Source organism: Miniopterus natalensis, chromosome 19 (assembly GCF_054644295.1).
Source record: "Miniopterus natalensis isolate mMinNat1 chromosome 19, mMinNat1.hap1, whole genome shotgun sequence".
Classification (NCBI taxonomy): domain Eukaryota; kingdom Metazoa; phylum Chordata; class Mammalia; order Chiroptera; family Miniopteridae; genus Miniopterus; species Miniopterus natalensis.
In genome coordinates this window covers 30,325,685-30,350,238 of record NC_142099.1, presented here as the reverse complement: position 1 = coordinate 30,350,238, position 24,554 = coordinate 30,325,685, and the positions used below count along the sequence as shown (strand labels likewise).

Genomic DNA, 24,554 nt, shown 5'->3' with positions numbered 1-24,554 from the left:
AGCCAGGGAAATCCCCATCTCTGTGCCAGCAGCAGGCACGCCAAGCCTCGGGCATAACACCTGCCCCTGACCTTCTTGGCATGAGAGAAAAGAAAAGAATACTAAAAATAAGTTAGCTCCAAATTGGAGCAATTAAAATGAAATAAAAATCTTCAGAACCATTGGACCATTTAACTATGTTTGTATTTGCCATCTCAGAAGCCTACCCAAGACTAACCTCAAAAAAAAAGCCACACGACATCTTTTAGGCTGTAGTTTGTATTCCACTCCTGTGGAGCACACTGGCTGTATTCTCCAGTCTTTACCAGTGTTGCTTTTCTCTGCAAATATGGGAAGCCTTGTAAGATCAGAATACGCATCCCCTTCAGGTCCAAGGCAGCACCAAGTACTGGTTGCAAAAACAGACACTAACTAGATGCTTGATTCCTGTATGATCAGGATGGACTAACTGTTGTAACAAGCAGCCCCCGTTTTTCAGTCATTGAACATAATCAAAGTTTATTTCTCTTTTTAAGTAAAGTTACCTTGGCAGGGGGGGCCTACCATATAACACGTGGGAGATTTTTGCAGACCAGGTCCAGAACAGTGTGTTTTTGACAGCCACGTGCCATTGGCCAGAACTGAGTCACATGACCACAGCTAACCACAAAGGAGGTTGGGAAATGAAGTACAGCTGTGAGCCTAGGTGGAACAGGAAGCTGGTTGTGGTGAGCATTTAGCCGTCTCTGCCGCACATCCTCCTACCACCTTCTCTGCCAACCACCTTAGGAAGCACTGAGCATACTTTCTTGGCGAAGCGCCATAGTCTCTCTCATTGACTTTGTACCTCTGGTCACTGAGGTCTGCGCGGTTCCTGGAATGGGGTCCTGTCTCCCCTGAGTACACTCGGAACTCCTTGAGGACAGAAGCTTTTCCTTACTCAGCACCTCTGTGGTTCCTCGGTAGCATCTGAAGCCTTCAGTGCTGCTCACAGTGCAGGGCCCGCATTCTAATCACTCTTTGGATCACTTTTTGAAAATGGAGATTCAGGGGCCCCTCACCAGACTTACTGGCTCCTGAATCTTTGGAGGTAGAACCCTCAAATCTGCTTTAAAAATACTCTCCTTGCGCCCAGCCGGGCATGGCTCAGCGGTTGAGCGTCGACCTAGGATCCAGGCGATCGGGGTTCGATTCCCGGTCAGGGCACATGCCCCGGTTGCGGGCTGCAGCCAATCAATGACTCTCTCATCATTGATGTTTCTATCTCTCTCTCTCCCTCTCCTTTCCTCTCTCTGAAATCAATAAAGATATACTTTAAAAAAAAAAAAAAATACTCTCCTTGCTCTGGCCAGTGTGGCTCAGTGATTGGAGCATCGGCCTGTGCACCAAAGGATCTCAGGTTCACTTCCCTGTCAAGGCCGTGTACCTCGGTTGCGAGTTATGCTCCGTGCCCCCAGCTGGGGGCATGTGCAGGAGGCAGCAAGTTGAAGTGTCTCTCTCACATCGATGTTTCTCTCTCTGTCTCTCTGTCTCTTTCTCTCTTTTCCTCCCTCCTTCCCTCCCTCCTCCTCTCTCTGAAAAGCAAAGGAGGAAATATCCTCAGGTGAGGATTGACAACGACAAAAAAATACTCTCCTCAGGTGATTCTCATATATACTGAAGTCTAGGAACTATCTGTGTAGGAAATATTTGGTATGGACTGATTACTTCAATTGGAATGGAAGACAAGCATTAGAACTTCCAGAGAGGTTCTTAGTCTGGAAGTTGAAGCCCAGAAGGTAAAAGGACTTGTCCCTGTTTACACAGCTAAACAGAAACGGAACTGAGCACTTGGGGCCCCTGGGTTCCTGCTCAGAGCTGTCCCCATCACTCTCACCACAGGATGCTGGACAAGGGTATTGGAGGGACAGCCCTTGGTGATCTTGACTGGCGCGTGATGTAATGAAAGCAGCGCAGAACTGTGGGCTAAGTCCTGGCTCATCCCAGTTCCAGCCAATAACTGAGGGGCTGTGGCCAAGTCACGCTGCCTTCCAGACTCAGGTGCTTCCTCTGGTCCTTTCAGCAAGAGCACAGGTTACATGAGCCTGTCCTTATTTCTTCTAACCGAGAGTCCCTTGCCACTTTGCAAGGGAGCAGATCCTCCTCACCAGTTTCTCAGGAGACTGGCAGGGATTTTAGGTGCTGACCACCAAGTTCTATAAAGGGTGAGGACTTCCCTAGAAGGGTGGGACCAAGAAGAGGACCTGAATGGCTAACTCGAGTCCTCTCTTCAGGAACCCCTGGAACTTGCCCAAGACATCCTCACTGCTGTGTTCCAGATTCCTCCTCTCTCACCTACCCCTCTGTCTTCACAAGTTTAGACCATTTATCCTGACTCTGCTGGCTTTTCCTTGCAAAGCAAGTGCTGTTACGGCTTCAGCACATACAACATTCACCCATCCAAGTAGTTCAGGGAGAAAAGAAGAAAGATTATATGCTGATGTTAAGCCCTGAATTCCAGCTCTTAGTTCACACCGTCAGGTGGGACTCTGGATCCTGCTTCTAGCCCATGAGCTTGAAGGGGCAGCCCCACCTGGCCCAGCCTGGGTGCCCAGGAGCCTGTGTTCTCATCTTTCTTCTGCTCACAACTTGCCAGGTAACCTACACCTGTGCACTCTCTGACTTTGGGGTCCTCCTGTGTGGAGGACCCAGACTTCTCCTCATCCAGGGCTTCGGTGTCCTCTTGCAGATGGCTCAATCTACCATAAAAGAGCATGAGGACCCAGGCCTGGCCTGGAATATTCTCTGGGGACAAGAGGGCCAGATAAATTTGCTAAGATCAGGAGCACTTAATTTCAGGACCAGGATGAAGAAGGGAGCTATAGTGGCAGGAAACTTCAGGTTTGAATCACGGAGCCTGTGGCTTCTGTTGGTGGTGCTGGCATGGCCCTGTCTCTGCTCTCTTGTCTTACCCAACCCCAGCTTAGCTTAACTCTCCCTAGCCTACATCCCCTGGCCCATTTCTCTTCCTGACTCTAGAACTTTTTCTATAGACCTTCCTAATGGAGGTCTCACATGCCCCTTGGATGCCTAAAATTTAATATGTCTGAACCAGCTCATAGCTTTGCCGTAACGGATTTCTCACCCCATCTCTGCCCCACCCTCCCAGTGGCTCACCTTGGAAACCGCAAGGGTCTCTCTCCCCCCTTTCATCCAGTCTGTGCTCTGGGCTCTGCCTCCAGTGTTGCAGGTACCAGGCTTCTTGTTTCTGTCCCTGCCCTGCTCTGTGTTTGGTGCTTGTCACTTCTCACCAAATGCTCCAGGAGGTTACCCAGCCAGTTTTCACCTGTTTCTTCCCCTTCCATGTGCCCTGAATGCTACTGCCAGGGGCATATCATTCTGGTATCCCCAAGCCCACTGTGGTTCCTGCTCTTTATATAATATCCCAAACCCTACAACACCCAGCCCCAGTCAAACATCGCAGCGTCTCTCGCTTTTTTATAGCACTGAGCCCCAGAGCTGGGGGGACACAGAGCTGGATAAATCGTGGTCTCCGCACTTAAAAACCTCACGGTGCCCACCACGTTGTGCTACACACCCTTGTCCGCCCCCTCTCCCATCCATGAAGTATTGGGATCAGGGGCCCTGGGCAGAGGACCATCAGGAGGAAGACACTGCATTTACCCTGCAGCCACGTGGCTTTCACCAGGACACAGTGGCAACTCCCAAAACAGGGAGGGTGGAGGGGCTGGCTCCCAGGGTCAAAGGGTTCAGGTATGAACAGTAGCCTACGAAGGGCCAGGGACAGTCTGGCAACGGACTGACAGTGACAGAGGTGCAGGAGATTAACTGAACTTCCAAAAAGCAGAGTCCTGGAGCTGGAGGAGGCTGGTAGGGGTCATTACAGCCGTTCCCGTTGCCAAGCCAGCCTGCGTGTAACCATTGCAGGTGGGGGAGGGAAGCTGTGCTCGCGACCACCATCCTCCTGCAGCCCATTTATCAGTCCTTCCTTGCCCGGGTGCTAGACAGGACGATTGCGGCTGGCGAGGGGCTACAGTCCTCGGTGAAAAGGAGGGTGGCAGCAGAGCATTTATGCCAGACAGACCGCACTGCAGAGTATCTGTTGCTGTCGAGCCCAAAGGCCAGCACCTTCCATGAGGTACTATGTGCAAGGGGCTTAGCCAGGGGCGAGGTCCCCTCCCCACATTTGTCCAACTGCAGGCTCCAAATAAACTCAAATCACCCATCTCCAACCCTGGTGACCTGTTGTAGGAAGCGGTTTTTCTCAGCCAATTTCCTGATGCTGAAATCCAGGCCATTTCTTTTCTGTTCTAGTCTCGGGAAATCTGGGTCACATACTCTGTTATCGCCGGTTCCTCTGCCTCCAGTTGATAAGCCCCTCCGTATCCTTCTCATCTCCTGCCTCCACCCCAGTGTGTAGAGTGGTGTGGGACTGTCCCCTACACTGTGATGGGTGACACATGGGAGCTGGATCTGCAGGGCCTTGCAGTGAGAGTGAGACAGGGCCCTCCACTGGCCGGAACATATGGAGAGGCAGCAGGCATGTTTACTCTGACAGTCACACATGGTGGGCAGGCGTGGGTTTGTATGGAGAATGTGGGAGCCGGTGACTCGGGGGGCTTGGGGGGCTTTTCTGGTTGTAACTTGAATGCTCCCTTCTTTGCTCCCCAAATACCACACGTTTTTCTCTCCTCTCCCTTGTTTCAATGGGTTGTAATTTTCTGGACGAGGGACCCTGCCTGGTTCATCATTGTGTCCCTGGCACATGGTAGGTGCTTAGTGCACATTTGATAAAGGAGGGGGCTTGGGCTTCTTTCTCAATGGCAAGAGCCCTAAGAGGCAGCTGCCCGGAGGACTCATAGGCGAGTGCTTAGGACAGGTATGTGAAAGCTGATCTCAGGACTGTTTGCTTTAAAGGGTAGCTTAAGATTCTGGATGCAGAATCAATGGGTTTTTCCAGTAACTGTGAAAATAAAAATCTCACTGAGTGAGCAGAAAATGCAAGGACACTTTCCAAACAGAGAGCGGCCCCTCCGCCTGTCTGTGATTGCTCAGCTGTTTGCCCTGGAGGTTGAGGCCAGGCAGGGCTGGGTCCCTAAGCAACCAGGCCCTGGCATCTGCTGGCAGGAGTTGGCTTGGTCCTTCCTCAAGTGGGGCTTCCAGGAGTTGGAGGAGGGGTCCCCAGTGAGGAGTTGGGAGAGCCTACCTGTGACAGGTTTCTTTGGTCTGCCTTTCGGACATGGGGAGTGGCAGGTCGAGGGGGAGGAACCAACACACTCCTCATTTGTCTTGCTTTCCCAGTTTAATCCTGAGCAAGTGAAGATCCTGGTTTGGTGATCCTGGTAGGTAGAGCATTCTCAGTGGGCCCAGGTGGAGTGGACATCAGTGAGCCCAGTGGAGTGAGGCCTGGGAACCCGAGCCTCACTCCGTGTGACCTCAGGAAGCATGCTCGCCACTCGAGGCCTCACTTTCTCCTTCCATAAAATGGGAAGGCCTGCCCCTCCAGCGGGAAGTGAGTGCTAGAGGGGGGCCAGACATTTGGTTGTGAGAACCCACGGAGAACTCCGGGCCTGGGCTGAGAAAGGCCATTTGGGGAAATGTAGATGGGTGTCTGATGGGGAAGTGGAGTTCATTTTTGGAGTGTGGAGCTATAAGGCTCTGTTCACAGAAGAGAGAAAGGTCTGCTGGGAAAGTTTTGAAATATATAATAATCTCTGCTTATTGGGCCTCAATGCATGTCAGGCCCTGTTCTAAGTACTCTACGTGTACAGGCTCATTTAATCCTCACGGCAACTATATATGGTTTCCCTTTAACTGCAAGAAAACTGAGGCACAGAGGGGGTGAAGTACTGTGTCCAGGGTCACACAGCAGTGAGGGCAAATCCACGATTTGGGCCCCAGTAGTCTAATGCCAGAGCTCCTGGCCCCTAAGCTGTACTGCCCCTCTGACAGCATTTTCAAGAATTATCCAAGTAGTCAGAGCCCCAGCAGTGAGGCCAGAAGGTGCCCCCCAAATGCCAGCCCATATCAGCAGCATTCCTCTGGAGTCACTGAGGGTAGCTCTTTGCCAGACCATTTTGGAGAGAGAGGAAATCAAATGTCCCTGCCCCTGAACTTTATGACAGTGAGAGGACGCACACGTGAAAACTCACAGCTACTTAGTAACCAACTAAGACATGTTTTGGTATCACAGATGGATCCCCAAGCACCAGCGTGGGGTGGGGTTATTGGGCAAGCTGCACAGGGACAGGAGGACATGTGCGGGCTGGTGAAGAGGCCCCAGCACCCAGCACCACCCCGGCCCTCGCAACTGCAGGCACAGGCGGGGCTTCCAGGCAGAGGGATCCAAGGACTAGCTCCCTCCAGCAGGGCTGGTGTCCTGGCTGCTGGCAGGGGTCCTGAGCTGCCCCTCCCCACCTAGAAAGTGTGGGCAGAGTGGGCATGCTGGGAACTGGGCGCTGGCTCCACGTGCAGCTCTCCTCCCAATGACCCGAGTCATTTATGGTGCGGGTCCCCGTCCTGCAGGGAGCTCAGCCCCAGCGGCATCCAGCGCGTGGTGGGAGAGGGTGCTCTGGCTGTCAGCGCACAGGATTCTGTGTGAAGCCGAGGAGCCGGTACTGAGAGCATTCTCACTGGGGGAGGGGCAGACACGTCCACCCCGCGAAAGTGAGGAAGAGATTTGGGGGTGGGGGCGATGGGTAGTTCTGAAGGGGAGTCAGTCCCCAACTCTCAGCTCAATTACTTTAAGAGCATACCACGAGCCCCAGACGGTTATGCTCAGTGGTTGGAGCTTCAGCCCGCTGACTAAGGGTCTCGGGTTCAATTCCAGTCAAGGGCACGTCCTCAAGGGCACGGATCTCAGTTGCAGGCTTGATCCCCAGCCCTGGTCAGAGCACATGCGGGAGGCAGCCAATCGATGTGTCAATTGGTGTGGTCTCTCTCACACCAATGTTTCTCTCTTTCTCTCCCCCCCCTTCCACGCTCTCTGAAAAGCAATGGGAAAAATATCCTCCAGCGAGGATTAGAAAAGAGAGAGAGAGAACATACCACGCCTCTGGACTGCAGAAAGAAGAGCAGGGCCCAGTGTCCCACCATCCCTTTTGCTGTTGCACCCATTTCTCTAGGGGTGGGTGAGGAGGCAAGCCTGACATAGCTCCTTGGCCATGGCCTGTGACAGGGTCAAGGGAGAGCATCTGAAGCAGTTGGGAAGTCCCCACTACCCGAGTCACCCGAGGACTCAGGTTACTTCAGATTGTAGGCGATTGGACCAGTTCATCTCGTGGCCCTTCCAAATCCCGGAGCTCAGGCTCCTTTGTCTCTGAGCTACCTCTGGAGAGTCATCTGGGAAGCACCTCCCTGCAGCAGCTCCTCTAAGCTGGGCTCCGTCCAGCTCGTTCCTAGTGTGCCCCCGTTCCTCAGTGCCTCTAGCAGGAGGGCGGCCTGTGCCTAGGAAAGAGCCTGCTCCTGGAGGTCTTGTGGTGAGGGGGCCAGCTTGCTTAGAAGTGGGGTTGACCCTTTACTTGCTTAGAATATAGAAAGTAGGGGAAGCTCCCCACTTTCTGGGAACCAGATGAAAGCAGCTGGTTACATGGCCTCCGAGTTCCCCTGACCTTGGAATCTTCTTTTTTTATGGTTACAAATATACATAACAAAAATCTATCATTTTCATCACTTTTAAGTGTACAGTCTGTGGCATTAAGTGCATTCACATTGTTGCACAGCCATCACTACCATCCATCTCCAGAACTTTTGCATTTCCCCCAACTGAAACTCTACCCATTAGACAGTAACTCCCCATGACCTGCCTCCCCACAGCCCCCAACAACCACCACTCTACTTTCTGTCTCTATGAATCTGATTACTCTAGGACCCTCATACAGGTGGAATCATAAAGCACTTATCTTTTTGTGACTTGCTTAATTACTTAGTACAATGTCTTCAAAGTTCATCCATATTGTGGCATCTCAGAATTTCCTTGCTTTCATGGAGAAGTGACTTCCTATTGCGTATGCGTGCCACATTGGGTTTATGCATTCACCATCCATCAGTGGGTTCTTCTACATTTTGGCTGTTGTAAATAGTGCGGCTATGAATCTGAGCATACAAGTGTTAGTTTGAATGTTTGCTTTCGTCTCTTTTGGGTAGACACCCAGAAGTGAAATTGTTGGATCATATGGTAATTCTTATTTAATATTTTGAGGAAGCGCCATACCATTTTCCACAGCAGCTGTTCCATTTTCTACTTCCATTGGCAATGCATAAGTGTTTCAGTATCTCTGTGTCCTCACCAACACTTATTTTCTGTGTTTTTGATAGCAGCCATCCTAGTAGGTATAAGGTGGTATCTCGTTGTGGTTTTGATTTGCATTTTCCCAGTGACTGGTGATGTTGAACGTCTTTTCATGTGCTTATTGGCCATTTGTATGTCTTTGGAGAGATGTCTATTCAAGTCCTTTGTCTACTTTCTAATTGGGTTGTTTGTTGTTGTTGAGTTGTAGGGGTTTTTTATATATTCTGGAGAGCTATTCCTTATCAGACATATGATTTGCAATACAATCCTCCTTAATTTGGTTCTGAAAGAGCTGAGTCCTGCCACCCGAGAGACTGGAGTCTGGGGTGGGCTGTTGGGACTCACTCCTTCACCGTCCCCGCCATCATCACTCTTTCACTCCACAGTGCCCTGGCTCTGGGAATACAGAGATGGAAAAGGTGCAGTCCCTGGCTTTGGGGTGCCCATGGTCTAATAGGGGAGACAGGCTTGTACACAACTAATACTACTGTACAGAGGCTGAAACTGGTGCTGAAATAACTGAGGAATAGGCTGCTGTTGTTGAAAAGTCCACTAATTCTAGATAAAAGCGGGGGATTGCGGAAGGTGTCCCCAAAGGATATGCCAGTGCCAGGGGCAGGGGGCATTCTCTCAGGCGAGGAGGACTTCTCAGGCTGAGTGGTCAGACTAAGGGGTCAGGAGGACTGAAAGGAGACTGACCTGGGTGAGGCTGGGTGAGGGGATGGGCTGAGATGGAAATCCAGGGAGGAAAACCAACCTTAGGGAGGACTTTCTCAGGCCCTAGAAACTCAGAGCAGGGGTGGGGGTGGGGTGTGTGTGCGAGAGGTGGGCATGAGAAAATGCCCCAAGGGAAAATCCCTGTGGCCGTGGCGGCGGGTGTCGCCCTGTTCCGCCTGGATTCACACTTTAGACCTCTGAGCTGAAAAGGACGCTTCATGAGGCCCTCAAAAATAGTCAGAGGACAGGAGTCGCTTCTGATTCCTAGTCACTGTCTCTGAAGTACATGGGTGCTGTGGATTAGGGATTCTCTGGGACCTTATACAACTGAAACCTTTTAAATTCCTTACTTGGGGGCAGGGTGAGTGCACATGCATGTGCCTGTGTATGTTTCTTACTCTTTCTGTTTCCTATTCAATTCAGTAAATTCTACAATCCATGTGTAGAGTCATGCAAATATTTAATGAGTCTCTCCTGTTCTGGGTGCTGCACCTGGGATCAGCCTGCAGGTTTGGGAGCTAATCTGCGGAGGCAGCCAGGCTGGCTCCGTCCAGGCCACAGCCAGGCTGGGATTGGGCAAGGGGGGGGCACAGCTTTACAGAGGACAAAGGAGCAAGCAGTGTCCTGGGGCCTGCAGTAGAGAGGACAAGAGAGGAAGGGAGTCCCACCAAACGTGCCAGTTTGCCCAGGATTATCATGATTTTGGCACTGAAAGTCTGCATCCTGAGAAAACCCTCAGTCCCAGGCAAACTACGACAGTTGGGACTCAAGAGCTGAAAGCACAACCAGCTTACCTATGAGACACACAGCATGTAGTGCCGGGGCCCGTAACACTCTAAGGGTCCACAATAAATGTTTTAATTTCTTTTTAAAATCAGGAGAAAAAATGAACTTTTAGGTTGAAGAAAGTATTTTAATGTATGACATTACTATATTTGTCTTTATACCAATGCTCTCACAAAATATAACTTACAATAGTTTTTTACGGAGGAAGGGGCCACGGCCCTGAAGACCAAAGTGCTTAGACTCACGAGGGCCATAATGTGATCCTGGCTGAAACACCTGCCAGGGATCAAGGTTAAGGCCCGAGGTCTCCCAGTTGGGTCCACCCCCAGCAACCCAACTTTCATTTGTGCAGACCAATGACTGCTGCTGCTGATGGTGCTCACTGCAGTGTGCTAAGGACTTCCAGTGTGCAGTCTCGTTTCATCTCTACAGCAGATGTATAAAGAAGGCCTTGTTACCTGCATTTCATAGAGATTTGAATCCCAGTGAGATTGACGTGCCCAAGTTCACAGAAGATCAAGAGCAAGGCTGGCAAAGGCCAACCTATAGCTGGATGTGTAGGGCAGGATGGTCTAGTGGTGAAGAGCAGGGTAATAACATGCATCCCTCAGTGTGCTGTTTCAGGGATCAAGCGAGATTGTGACTGTGAAGCCCTGAGAGCAGTGCCTGGCTCTTGTGACTTTATTATTATAATGAGGCTGCAGGGCAGGAACCTAAGTTACTGCAGCTCCAGAGCCACAGGGCTCACCCAGCCTCCTGCGTGGAGCTACTGGTCCCTGGTCCCCACTCGCCCCAGATTACCTGCTCCTGCTTGTAGACTGAAGTGGTCACCTAGAAGGGTGAGGGACACTGTGCCCAGGATCCGGGACATGCTGGCATCCTGGCGAGTTCGCTGACATCACACCCATACACTGTGAGCTGGTCTGGGCTCTGCCGGACTGCGCTGTGCTCGGTCTGGTGTTTCACTGTGTGTGTGTCTGTCTTCCCTCCTCAGATAGCCTGGGGCTCCCGAGGACAGGGACCACCCTGTTGATTTCATGTCCCAAGGTGCCTGTCACAGTCCCTACCCTATAGGCAATTCAATCAGTTACTGTTGAGTGACTGTTTGCATTGACCATCTGCTCCATGTTTTTGTCTTTGGAGATTTCAGTCTTTCCAGTTTCTCAAGTACCCCCCCCCCTAATGTTCCCTGCTTCTGCACCCCCACAGAGTGCCTCATATTCCACATGGTTCGCTTGGACGGATGGCTCCGTGCTGAAGGCACCTTCCTTCCTTCCTCTGTTGGGAATAACCGATCAGAGAACACAGTTCAGGAGTTTCTAACCCTTTCATTTTTGGAACATTGGACAGTTCATAGAGGGACCTCTGGGAATCACCACTTCACTGCCAGGGGCCCGGGAAAGCCGTCCAGAGCCCTGGCCCTTCGGGACCTGGGATGGGGACTCGTGATGAGGCTCCATGGGGCTTCCTCTTTCCCATCACAGAGGGACCGATGGGCCTTGAATGTGATCTGGGCACTGAGCAGGGCACCCGGAACCCAGCCCGGACACATGGGCGTTTGGCCTGCCCTCTGGAGGTTCCTGTTCGGGACGGGCCTCCCAGAGACGCCAGGCGTGTGGCTCGGCCCCACTGCTGGGCTGCAGGACGGAGCGGAAGGTGCCTGTGGATGGCCCTGCTCGTGCCACAGGCACCCGAGGCTCTCCTCCCTGGCACAGGCCTGGAGATGTTTCCGCGCGAGGGGCATGAGATCTGCTGCTGACAGATTTGCTAAGAGCCGAGAAAGGGGAAATGTGGCAAAGGCTCATGGCTCATGGCTTCCGGGGGAGTTCTTGTTTTGTTTTCTTGAACCGCACAAGTTAAGAAGGTGCAGACCTACTCAGGCTCGGCTCAGACGGGGCCTTGCTCACTAGTGGAGAAAGCAGGTGGTGACCCATCGATGAGACGAGCAGGCGCACAAGGGTCAGAACCGGCCTGAGTGCTGTTCGAGACCAGGTATCAGTGCAGGTCGGACCAGCCCAGCTGCCCCCCGAGAGGCTGCAGCCCCACACCCAGTTCTCTGAAACAGAAGAGGAAGCAGTGATGAAAGAAGCCACCCTATCTTATATGTGAAATCTTAGCGTAGCTGCGCAGGGGCCCGAGAGCTTCGCCGGTCTCACTTCATAATTTCACAGATGAGGAAAGCGAGGCCCTGGGAGGGGAAGTGACTCCCCAGAGGTCACAGGTCGTTCGATGGTCTGGCATTTGTTGTCACCAGGAAACTGCAAGGAGCTGAGCCATAGGGCTGGCCTTCAGCCAAAGGCCACAGCCCCAGGCAGCCCACACCTTCTTAGCATCAGCCTCTTGGGGTGTAGGCCAGTGGGTGGTGCTCCTGGACTTGACTGGCATCCATGGCTGGGTTCCGGGCTGAGAATCACCCAGGCTGCTCCGCCCTCTCCCTGCCACCCAATCCACAGGTATTTATCTGACACCTCTTTGGAGGTGAGCCCGGTACTCAGCCAGGTCCCGCAGGGGGTACAAAAGCATAGTCAGTGGACATCATGTCTTTCTCCCCCCAGGGAGCATCTAATTGGGAAGATGGTATTAACACGTGCGAAACAATGATTAAACAATAAAAGGCAGCCCATAATTAGACGCTGCATGTAGCCGTGCAGGCTATAGGTGCTGGCAGCAGTGGATTTAGCATCTGCAAACAGCTGCAGAGGTCCATGGCATATGGTAACTTGGCTATGACAGGAATCTGAGGCTTTGGGGCCCCGAGGTTGGCGTTTGGGAGTGAGTCCCTGAGCCAGTGAGTGAGCCTAGATGCCCACCCCTCCCTCAGCCAGCTTGTTGCCTCCTCATTGGAGAAGGGAGGAGAGTTATCGGAACTTGGATGAAGTGATAAAGCTTTTGTTTGCTTGTGAAAGTGTCCATTAAGTGAGAGTGATGTTACAAAAGGCCCATCAACTGAAGGCGTGAGGAAATACACTGAGGACTCTCAGTGGAAGTATGATTCAGGAACAGGCAGGGACCAGAACAAACCTGTTTATACCTGTCTCCATTTGGGAATTGAAATGTCAGAGAACTAATGTATTAGGAGAACGGAGATTGCTATGGAATCTCATTGGGAAACTAAACAGAGAAGATGGAACTCGTGCAGATGGGGGCTGTGTATTCTAGGCAGGAGAAACAGCTCAAACAACCATGTAGAGCAGAGAGGCAAACTGCTGTCCAGGGGCCAGATTCCATGAATAAAGTTTTACTGAAACACAGCCATGCTTACCCTATGGCTGCTTTGTGCTACAGTGGCAGAGTTGAATGGCTACAACAGAGACTGTATGGCCTGCAAAGCCTAAAATATATGTTATCTGGCTCCAAACAGAAAATGTCTGCCAACCACTCGCGTAGAGAATCGAGTGAACAAACTCTATGGCCAGGGGGCCAATCCAGAATAATTGTTCACGGGGGTCGGACTTCATACATCTGGAATGATAGTGGCAATACAAGCATTTGGATGGGTTTAATCTTTTCCAAAACACTTTTATACCCATTATCTCATTTAGTTTTACCTTTGCATCAATGCTATGAGGCAATAAAGAAATTTTACCCCAAATGTATAGATGAAGAAACTGAGCCTCAAAGAGGGTTACCTGACTCTCAGGGTCACTTAGTTAGTAATGGGGGTCAGAACCCAAACATCCTGCAGGTGTTACCTGAGCCTCTGCTCTGTGCCAAGCTGGTACTAGGCTCTGGGATGGACAAGACAGGCACAGGTGCTTCTCCCACAGAACTCAGTTCACGTTGAAATCCAAGGCTCTCTGTACTATAATTCTCAGGGGCAAGTTAGATCCTTTCCCCCCTGTAGCCAGGGGGGCCCATTGAAGTTTCTCGAGCAAGCATTTATTATCAGTTTAATGCTCAGTGCCACCCAGCATAGAGGAGAAATAGAAATAGGGTGTAAGTCGTTAAGGAGCTTCAGTCCAATTGGGAAGAAAACCCAAGATGGATGGGGTGCTTGGAGGTTAATATAAATAGATGCGTATTTAAGTGCCAGGTCCTATAGTGTTAGTTTTAGATGTAGGTTAGTTTTAACCTTGCTGGGGCTCAGTTTCTGCATCTGTGAAATAGGCATGATAATGGTACTTTTCTCATGAGCTGGTGGTGAGTAGAACAGCGCCTGGCACATAGTTAACCAATAAATTAACAGTAAGGATGGTAGTCATCAGCTAGGACTGGGGCGATCAGAGAGCCCTTAACAGGTGACGGGAAAAGGGATGAGCAGACAGGGTGATATGACCAAAGCAGTTTGCAGGAAGAAGGGGCTGGAAAGGTCAAAGAGTGACATTTTTGGCAAAAAATGAGGTTTGTGTGATTAGGTGAAGAAAATATGGGCGTGAATGTATCTGACGACTCCAGCCCTGAGGGTGGGGACACAGTCTCCTCCACCAACTCCTCACCACAGGGCCCCCTCAAGCTGCAGCTTTCGCACCACCCTGTGTGTACCTGGGGAGAGTAAAAGCCACAGGATTCACTCAGCAGCGCCTCTTCTAAGATCATTGGGTCACTCTCTAGTGACCAAAATTAAGATTTTACATGTGTCATTGATTAGAATGCATAATCAGCCAGTGTTTGTTTGTATTTTTCTTAAAGTAAAATTCAGCTTAGGGGAAATCTGCTTGGAGATAGGCCCCAGACTGCAAGGGTTTGGTGCTTTGTATTTTGTTGTTAAGGGTATTTTAATAGAAAACTTTGAGGATCACTCTCTCAGCGGGCATCTCTGCTCTGACCCATAGTGCCCAGCCTCTTCTGGTGTCTGCACTCCAATAACCTCACGAGCTAAGAGATGACACAGCCTTTTCTATAACTTAGGACATTTCCCCCCAGTGCCCTAGATGTGCTGGGTGCATTGGAAACAGCTAAACCATTTGCTACCAGTACTGGGGCTTAATCAGAGCAGGTGAATTACAGGCCAGATGCACCGAGATGTGTAAACCCCCGAGGAGAGACACCTCATGGGCCAAAACCTGTGTTTGTTAAATCATAACAGAGTGAGTTTCCCATTCTGCCTCCACCGTGGGCCACCCCAAGAGACAAACTCTGTATCTGCCTGGTCCCTAACTTTGTGCCATGGACAGAGACAAATCTTTCACTTTGAGGATTTGAGAATCTAGCAGGTGGAGAGATTGGGGTCTTTGCCTTGTCCTCTGAAGGCTGCTGTATTAGTGATCTGTTCATACAGCAAATACTGCCTTTTAGTGACCCTTGGGGCTGTGGGTATCTGTGGGCCATGCAGCTGGATGGGGACCCTTGGGGTCTGAAATTGCATGCAGGGGGTTTATACCAGTTCTTCTCAAGCTTTGCTGCAGGTTAGAATCACTTGGGAGATTTTCAAACACCCCTGTGTGCAGGGTGCGCCCAGATGGGTGAAATCTCCAGGACGGAGCTCAGGCGCTGTTTCTGGAGATCCCTCAGATGATTGCTTGTGCAGCCACGTTTAAGAATCACCTCTCTAGATTTTGTACCATCGCTTGGATGGGAAAGCACTGGTGGGCCCTTGTGGCTGGAGCTGGCTGGCTGATTGGCTGGCCTATTTTGGGAGGTGATTCATTCAGTCCGCGGGTCAGACCTTGTCTGCCAGATCTGATGTGGGCAGCAGCCAGCCCAGCCCCGGGGGCTGAAATCTCAGGGTGTGAGATTTCATGGGTTGGCCACACAGGGCTCCTGGCCCTCCCAGGCGGGGTGGTGCGTCAGGCCTGGATGGGGTGGGTGCCCACGGCCGCTTGCGTCACTCCTCCAGGTTGTGGTGGGAATGGGGTAGAGGAGATGGGCTATCTGCTGAAGGAAAGGGAACAGGAAGAAGCCGTAAGAAGAAGGCGTGGGTTGAGGCAGCCCTGACTCTGGCTGTATTCAAAACCAGGCCTGGAACCCTGGCCTGTGAAAGCCAGGACACCGATGCCTTTTCTTACAGAGAAATGGCTGCAGTTCAGTGGGAAAGTATATCTTCCAGAGCTTCTAGAGTTTGCTTTCTATCACTTAACTCGTTCATATAGATGAGTATGAGAAAGCTCTCTGTGTGCTTCAGAGACAGACTGGAGTGCGTGACAGTAACGGGACACTGGTTCTTTGACCGGAAACTCCCAGAGGGCCGACGGGTCAGGCCGGGTCCCACAGAGACCATCCCAGGGAAGGGATGAGAAGCTCCGTTTTGAGGGTCCCTGGATTAATGAATTGACGGCCAATGAAGACAGTCAGTGAGGCTCAAGCAAACAGGAGGTGTCCTGGGGAGTGCTTCCCCCTGGGTGGTCTCCTGTGGAATCAAGATCTGGTTCCAGAGACCTGAGTGGCCACGTAGGAAAAGGGTGGGCCCTACATCTTAGGGGCTGCACCTCAACCCTGAGGTTAGAAGTTCCTTCTTGCCATCTTCTCAGGAGATGTGGTGCTCCCGGGCCTAGGCCTCTGGGCCTGACCCACTGGTCCAGGACACCCTGGGTAAACATTTCACAGGTCACGTAACTTACAGGCCTTGGGTTAGCAGCTGCACATCCCAGCTCTCTGGCCTGGAACCTCAGTGATCATTGTGCGAGTGATGGGCCAGCCCCTTCAGCAGAAGAGGCCATCCTAGGAGGCCACGTGATGAACTGAGAACATGGGCTCCAGACTTTGGGCTTGGTTCTAGGCCCTACTCAGCCACTTGCTAGCAGTGGGACCTAAGAAACTCAGGCACGTTTCTTAACCTCTCTGAGCCTCAGTTTTGTAATCTGTAAATTAGGAGTAAGGTGTGTAGTGTGTAAGACAAGGCATGTGAAAGCCCGTAGCACAGCACTGTTATCAGGACGCCTGAAGAAGTAAAGAGGGGAGGACAGGCCGAGGGAAGACGCTGTCACAGAAAAGGGCTGTCGACTCCCCTCCATGCTGAGGCTAGGAGGCCACGCCAGTGCTCCTGGGCAGCCGCAGAGCTTGACATTTTCTCAGCTCTGGGATTGGAAAGAGAGGAGGAAGTGATGGCATGCTGCTGAGTGTGATGTCTCCCACGGGCCACATCACATCACATGCTGAAAGGAGGAAGGCCAGGTCCGGCTCTGCTGTGGGTGCCCATTGTGTTCACCTGGGTGGTGATGTGATGTGGGTGGCTAAGAAATTCCCCAGCCCAACCAGACACCCACTGGATGGTGCTGGATGGTGTTCGAAGGCAGCCCAGAGAACATCGTCACCTGTCCCTCTGGACTTCAGTTTCCTCTTTTGCCAAAAGAGAATCCTGACCCTCCCCGAATTGGGTAGGTTTCTAAGATCAGGCAAATTCTGGATGGTTTTTGACCAACCAACCTATTTATTTATTTATGTATTCCCCCAAATTATGGCTTCTGCACTCCCAGCCACCCTCAGACCACATGGGACAAAACTGGGAAGGTGATTGACAATGACCTTGAGAGAAATTCAGGGGATTGACCAAGGGACAGAGTGGCTCAGACCCCAGGATTCACCCCTGGACCCCCACAGTGTGAAGAACACTGACCTCCATCTGTCAGCGCCGTCCTTTACCTTCCTGGGGAGCGGGGGGAGTGATGAGAAGACTAAAAATCAGGATGTCATAGGAAGAGTGCAACAGAGCAGACCTGGAATTTGCTTTCAGTTCTGCACACACTGACTGTAGGGCATTCGGCAAGTTACTAAACTCAGTCTTAGTTGTCCACCTGTAAAATGGGATAATAAACGAGCTCGCAGAGTTTGGGTTGATGAAGATTAAGTGAGGTAATGTGTGCCAAGTGCATGCACAGAGCGGGCGCTAAGTAAATGCTGGCTGTCCCTTCGCCCCAGTAGAGGAGGTTTATCCCCAGCTATCTCGGAGGGCTGCAGCCCCCTGCCCCCACCACTTCACTCATTCATTTGACAAGCACACATTTACTTCTTATGCCATGGGGCCTGAACGGATGTCCCTGTGCCCTTGGACCTCTGGGTCTGGGAGAATTGCTGTCATCCCCATCAGCACATGCTGGTATCTGGTGCACATTCCTGTCTCTCCACCTCTGTTGTTACTTCCCTGAGGACATGGATGATGGCTTGCATTTCTTTGCATCCCTCATAGCATCTAAGAGCATCTTCTCCATAGCAACCCTTCATCTGCAAATGCAGCTCTGCTGATTTGCCCAGTTCCAGTGCCTGTGGGCTGGGCACTTTCACACCGTTCTCACAACAAGCCTGAGGGAGGGGGTTATTGCTCCCATTTCACAGATGAGGAGACTGAGGCTGAGAGAGATTGAAGTTACTTCCCCAGGGGTGGCCAGCGAGGCAGGGGCACAGCTGGGATTTGACCTCTGTTCTCATCCTGAATCCATGCAATTATTATTATTTTTAATAATATAAAAAGATTCACTGGCTTGGCTTTAATTAGTTTTAACATTTAAGCTTTTAAAAGTGGAATTAATCAGAGGGCAAGGTGTAAAATTTTTCAACACTTGTCTCGCAAACTCATATTTTAGATTTCTTCTTTGGAGTAAAACGGACTCCTTACTGCTTACAAAGTTATTTCTGAGTTGCAGAAACTCTCTCCATGTGTTTTCCCTGTTTCCCCCATTCAGTCTTGGCTGCCACAGACAGACAGACAGTGCAAAGACCCTTTTTTCTTGCATCTGCAGTGGAAACCTTAGCAGCAGACAGTAACAGCTGCAGGTCTGGCAAATAGATGCACCCTGCCATTCATTGTCACTGCTGCTCACTCCAGGTCCGGGTCCGAGGCCTTTGGGAGGGCCTGGCCGGTCCCCTTTGAATCCTGAGAACCATTGTTCGCCCACCCTCACCCTCACCCTCCCTTCTGTCTGTTCCAGAATGTCTGTAAACCTGCAGAGGAGACTCCGCACCCGCCCACGCTGCAGGAGATCAAGCAGAAGATCGCCAGCTACAACAGCCGCGAGAAGAACTGCCTGGGCATGAAGCTGGTGAGGGCCGTCCCCCCGTCCCCCCAGGCCCCGCCACACCCGCCCGCCCCACACCCCCTTCCCGCCTGGCTCCTCTCCAGTCCTCTGGATTCTGCCGCTACCCCCTTGCCGTCCCCTTTCCTCTGGAGGCCTCAGGGGTTGTGGGAGGCGGACAGCCTGGGCTGCCAGGGCCCCATCCTTTAGAGAGAGAGAATGGGCTTTAGAGTAAGATACAGATGCCACCTCTGGCTCTTCCACTTTTTCACTTGTGACTTTGGGAAACTTTCTTAACTTCTCTGAGTCTTACAGTAAAATGGAGATACTAGTGCCCTTTTGATAATTAAATGATATACAGTGACCGAGGGCCTGGCATTGCTTGGCCCCCAGGAAGCCCTGGATGAGGGGCGTTCGCAGCCCCTCTTGGTGGTTGCACAGGTACAGCCTGTGTCTGGGGGAGCTTCCATGGATTGTGCAGAGCTCAGAGTGGGGCACCGCTTTGCACGGAGTTCAGAAAGGCCATCTTCAGTGGGAGGGGAGGAGAAAGCGGGAGAACCCTGCCCCCTGCTGGTGGCCGGCAGCAACTGGCTCTTGGGGCTTCAGCCAGGTGAGGCCCCAGAAAATCCAATCATAGATGGGCCTGGGTTTAAGTTGTGCAGGCTGTGGATTTTGGGAAAGAGGCCACTCCAGATCCTGCCTCTTAAAGTCGGGACTCACCTAAGGCAGTCAGCATCTGTCTGGTGGCAGATTTGGGGCAGGCAGCCCGAGTCCCTCTGTGGGGAAAGCCACAGCAGCCCCAAGTGTCTTCTCAGGTAGCTAGATGCTGTGGGCCTTCTCGGGGCCCCAAGGGCAGGAAGAAACTCAGGGAGACAGGTGGGGGGCTGCCCGGGGTGGCACCACTATTGGGAAAGGCCTCTACAGCCCCTCTGACCTGGGGCAGTGGCCTGAGTAGCAGATAGGACAGACCTGCCCTGACGCCATATGACGTCCCCCCACTGGCAGAGCGAAGATGGCACCTACACGGGTTTCATCAAAGTGCACTTGAAACTTCGGCGGCCCGTGACAGTGCCTGCTGGGATCCGGCCCCAGTCCATCTATGACGCCATCAAGGAAGTGAACCTGGCGGCCACCACGGACAAGCGGACGTCCTTCTACCTGCCCCTTGATGCCATCAAGCAGCTGCATATCAGCAGCACCACCACGGTCAGTGAGGTCATCCAGGGCCTTCTCAAAAAGTTCATGGTCGTGGACAATCCCCAGAAGTTTGCACTTTTCAAGCGGATACACAAGGACGGGCAAGGTATGAGAGTGGGGCACCCACCAGAAACCACCTTCCCAATTCTGTCTGTGCCCCCACGAACTCACCAGGCGCGGGGGGAGGCCCTCTCCGGGCGCCGCAGTGAGGCCCGCCACGTGGCATCAGATCTGCGGAAGGCCACCCACCCGTGCTGGCCCAAGAGTGGGACGGGGAGCTCACTGTGCCCCTCACTCCATATGTGACTTCAGGAAAACCACACCCGGGCTCCCGCTTCCTAATCTGTGCAAGGAGAACCCACCCCACTGCTCCTAATCTTTTGGGAGGTGACGTGAATGGAAACATGCTTCCAACTCTGAGCAGATACCAAACATGAAAGGTTATTCCCCTGTGTATTCTTGTCAGGTTCATTCCCTTGGGTTGAAAGGATGACTCCGTCCAGTTAGCAGCACCCCCACCTCTGTCCAGCCCCACCCCCTACCCAGGGCCCCCGCCCCTGTGCCCCAGACAAGCTCCAGCCCCCCTCTCGGTTTGCAGTGCTTTTCCAGAAGCTCTCAGCGGCTGACTGCCCCCTCTACCTGCGCCTGTTGGCCGGGCCCGACACTGATGTCCTCAGCTTTGTGCTCAAAGAGAATGAGACCGGAGAGGTGGAGGTAGGCCTGGGCCCTTTGCTGGTGCAGCTGGTGGGTGTGGTGGGCGGCATCCTCACTGCCCGGCGCAGGTGTGGCAGGAAAGTGACTTGAGAAAGTTGAGCTGGGGTGAGTGGGTCCAGGTTCATTGTGTAAGCCAGACTGTCAGCGCCCTGGGGTAGCAAGTCAGGGCTTGTGTCTGGCACGGACTGTGGAAAGAGAGGACCTCATGTGCTTTATCTCTGAAAGCTCAGGATGGAAGGGCACGGAGAAACTCCCTGGGTTACGCCCAGGTTGCTTTGCTCCAGGGTGGCCTGAGGCCCAGCATGAGCCATAGGTATTTTAGAGCCTATTCTCTTTCCCTGGTTCTTAAAAATTGACCATGCGCCCCCGCCAGGAGCCATCCAGCCTGGTGTAAACTGGGCTGAGACCAGACGGCTGCTCACAGTGGCCTGGGATGCTTGGACGGTGGAGACATGTGACCAAGAGCAGGGGAGCATCTCACTGTTTGTCACATGTGTTCAGTGGAGGCCTAGGGTTTGGGAGAGCAGTCTTGGAGGTCACTTTGGAGAAATGGCAGATCTAGGGAAGTGGGGCTCCGTCCCTTCTCCCACTTCCACCAGGAAGTTCTGGTTATTGGGAAAATATTCCACTGAAAAGATTAGAACACAGCTGGCCAGAGGACAGCTCGCGGGCCTGGGAATCTGGAGACCTGGGTTCTGATTCCAGTTCTGCGGCCACAAGCTCTGTGATTGAGGTTACACTGCCTTCCCCCCATGGGCTTCAACTTTCTCACTTATGCAGTGTGGGGCTGAAACCGGATAAACCTTACTACTCCTTTGTGCTCTAAGAATTTAGGAGTTGAAACCCCTTGCCCCAGGGGCCTCTGCTCCTGGGTCAGCCTGAGAGGCCAGGTCCCGTCCAGGCAGGCCTGGGCCAGCGAGGCCCTGCAGAGCTTTGCAATGTTATGTTTCATGATCTTCTCTGACAGCAGATGAGAAAACAGGCTGCTAAGAGTGGGGTGATGAGTTTAAAGTCACAGGGTGGATTCAAGCTGAAACCCAGCCTCGTGAGTCCAAGTCCAACTCTCCTCCAAATCCTCAGGGTCTGCATATTGGGAGCCTCCTGTCACCCAGCAGACAACTGGAGCAGGCCAGCCAGGCACCTGGGCAGACCCAGCATTGCTGTTAAGATCTCAGCTGCTACGGGGAACATTTAAGATTGTTGATTAATAATATTGATAATCAGCTCATGGACTAGTACCTCTTGGTCATGAGATACCAGGATTTGAAATGCTGTTGTTAACATGACATGGGAAACCCAGGTTTCAGTCGCACACTGTGCACAGCTGTGTGAACATGGAGGCAGCAGGGCCCCTCGGGGCGGACAACCTCTAACCGTCTCCTATTCTGTTCCTCCCTGCATTCCCTCTCGCTTCACAGTGGGATGCCTTCTCCATCCCCGAGCTCCAGAACTTCCTAACAATCCTGGAAAAAGAAGAGCAGGACAAAATCCAACAAGTGCAGAAGAAATATGACAAGTTTAGGCAGAAACTGGAGGAGGCCTTAAGAGAGGCCCAGGGCAAACCTGGCTAACCGGTCCTGCTTCCTCTGCTCCCAGCGCCCTCGGATTTATTTTTATTATTAATTATTATTTTGCAACAGACACTTTTTCTCAGGACACCTCTGATGGATGTGTGTGTGCCCGCCCAGCAGCTCCAGATGTGGCACAGTCTCTGATGGACACGTGTGTGTACGGGGCTGGGTCGTGCCCACCCCCATGCAGCGCCTGTGTGCACCCTGCCAAGCGGCACTCATGTAAAGAGCAACCTGCGTCCTCTCGCAATCTGCAAGCCTTTCACAAACCAAATAGTTGCCTCATTTCTCCTTTATTTGACACCCATGGTACCTTTATTTATGAGTCAAAAGCTGTAGGATATTCCTTTAGCACGTCTGAGCTAGGCCCCTGAAAGTAGGATAATGCTCCTAAAAGGACTGTCCTCCTCTGGCCCCAGATGCTCAGGTCGGGAGCACCAGAGCTGAGGCTGGCTCAGAGATTTCTGGAGAAGCTGCAGCCTGGCCCCGGCCCTCGTCGCCGAGTCTGCACATGTGAGCCCAAAGGCGTATGTGTACATCTGTGTATATGTGGTGCTTAGCCACATCTTTGTCAACAGCTGTTTGTCCTTAAATTGCAACTTTATTTAATCTTGTCATCCTCGTGTTTCCACCAAGGGGAAACCAGCTATTTACCATTTTAGAGGTCTCCTGCTGAGTATGGAAATCAGGCAGTCAGAGAAAGCCAAAAAGCTTTGTGGAGAAATGTGTCCAAGCATCTTCAGCCTTGCCTGGCGAGAGCAGGGGAGGCCTGGCTGCCTTGGTTTCCCTGGGCCTCCAGCACGGCCTCCCTCCTCCACAGGACTGTAGAATCTCCAGGTGCTGCCAGAGGAGCTGCCCTGGTTTCAGGGGGGAACCTCCCACTCAGCCAACTTGGAGTTCATTGTGTTCTGAAGCTCGGGCCAGCCCGTGGCACTGCACTCGGTGAGCCGTGGGACTGGCCTCCCTGCTGACCTCAGTGCCTTTTTGTTTCCAGAAAGACGGGAGCAGGGAGAGTTTGCTTGAAGCTTTGCTGCTGGCTTGTTCCTGCCAGGAAGTGGGCCACTGTGGTGTGGGAGACAAGGGCAGGAGAGCCCTCCCTCTAAGAGTGGGGTCAGGGTCAAACCTTCCCATCGAAGGTCCTGGGCTTTGAATCCTGTAAGTGATGTCAAAGCACATGGACAAGGCGGATCAGGTTCCTGACTCTTCATTTGTGCTGACTCCTTGTTTCAGTCCAAACCTAAACGTACACTAGCCAAGCGACCTAAGCAAGTAGCCGGGACTGCAAAGACACTCCAGTGCCGAGGGAGAAAGACTTTTTACTTTCAAAGCGGGGCAGGTTTTTCTATCCAGCCTCTGAGAGACCAGTTCTTCAATGTCCTCTGCCTTCCTGAGTCCCTCTTGGGTTGGTTCAAGCCTAAGTTCCTTTGTGTAGCCTCAGAAGTTCCCTCCCTGACCCTCGCTGGGTCCACACTGCCCTGATCCCAGAAGGAATGCTGACCCTTCCTCATATAAACTGTGCTGGTCTTCAGAGCTGCACAAGCAGGACAGGCTAGCAGCTTGAAAAGATTTTTAAACCACAGAACCCCGGTGACCTGCCATCTCATGCTCAGCCTTAGCACTCCCCCCCCGAAGCCTCCCTCCCTGCTGAAGAGTAGAGGAGTGGTCAAGAGTCCTTCTTCATGCGGCATGTCTCTACCATGAATAGAAGGCACGGCTCCTGCTGCAACCGCTGTGAATGCTGCTGAGAACCTCCTGATGGGGGTGGCTATTTTATTTTTGAGAAGGAAGAAAAACTCATGTACATATATACCATAAAGGCATATAGCTATATATAAAGAGATAGGGGTGTTTATGAAATAAGAAAATTAGAGGGAAATGCAGACTTTATCTAAAGCACAGTTAGACCCAGGACCCAGGTTGAGGTCCAAGCCTCCGAAAACAGTGGATTAAGTATCCCTTCCCTCCCAGAGGCGGGTGTGACTGCTGGAGTGCCTTCTGTCGTCCAGTTGCCCGGTGTGTGTTTGTTTGGAGGATATTTCCTCTTTAAATGTCTTTCTTATATGGGTTTTAAAAAAAGTAATAAAAGCTCGTTGCAAAAATGATTCCGATTGGAGACCTCTTCCTTGAACTTGACCCTCTCGTGGAACTTGGGAGTGGGGCGAGCGGGTGGGAACCGAATCGAGCACATACTTCTTGGCAGAGTCAGATTTTCTTTTGCCAGTGAACAGAGGCATGAAGGCTACTGTTCAAATAATCTTGAGAAAACTGCCCAAATACACGGGCTGGAGAGTGCTGCCCGGGTGACCGGCTGTTCTACACCCCCGCAGAGCAGGAGAGGAAAGGGGGGTAGCGGTACAGAAAGAGACGCGGAGTTAGAAGAGAAGGGCTCTCGAGCTACGGATGATTCGGCTCCAT

At 52.1% G+C, this 24,554-nt stretch overlaps 1 protein-coding gene and 1 non-coding gene across 2 annotated transcripts in view; one reads left to right on the top strand and one right to left on the bottom strand.

Moving 5' to 3' along the window:
• RASSF5 (Ras association domain family member 5) overlaps window positions 1-24,287 on the top strand; it is a 69,183-nt gene extending 44,896 nt beyond the window's left edge. The window contains exons 3-6 of the mRNA XM_087828105.1: window positions 18,574-18,684; window positions 19,663-19,960; window positions 20,453-20,568; window positions 21,987-24,287. Coding sequence (XP_087684231.1) covers window positions 18,574-18,684; window positions 19,663-19,960; window positions 20,453-20,568; window positions 21,987-22,139 — 678 coding nt within the window. The 3' untranslated portion in view covers window positions 22,140-24,287. The remainder of the gene's footprint in view (window positions 1-18,573; window positions 18,685-19,662; window positions 19,961-20,452; window positions 20,569-21,986) is intronic.
• Window positions 18,309-18,437, bottom strand: LOC148090940 (small nucleolar RNA SNORA31). Its single transcript, XR_015716189.1, has one exon. It is a non-coding gene; the product is annotated as a small nucleolar RNA SNORA31 (small nucleolar RNA).
• Window positions 24,288-24,554: the final 267 nt, after the last annotated feature.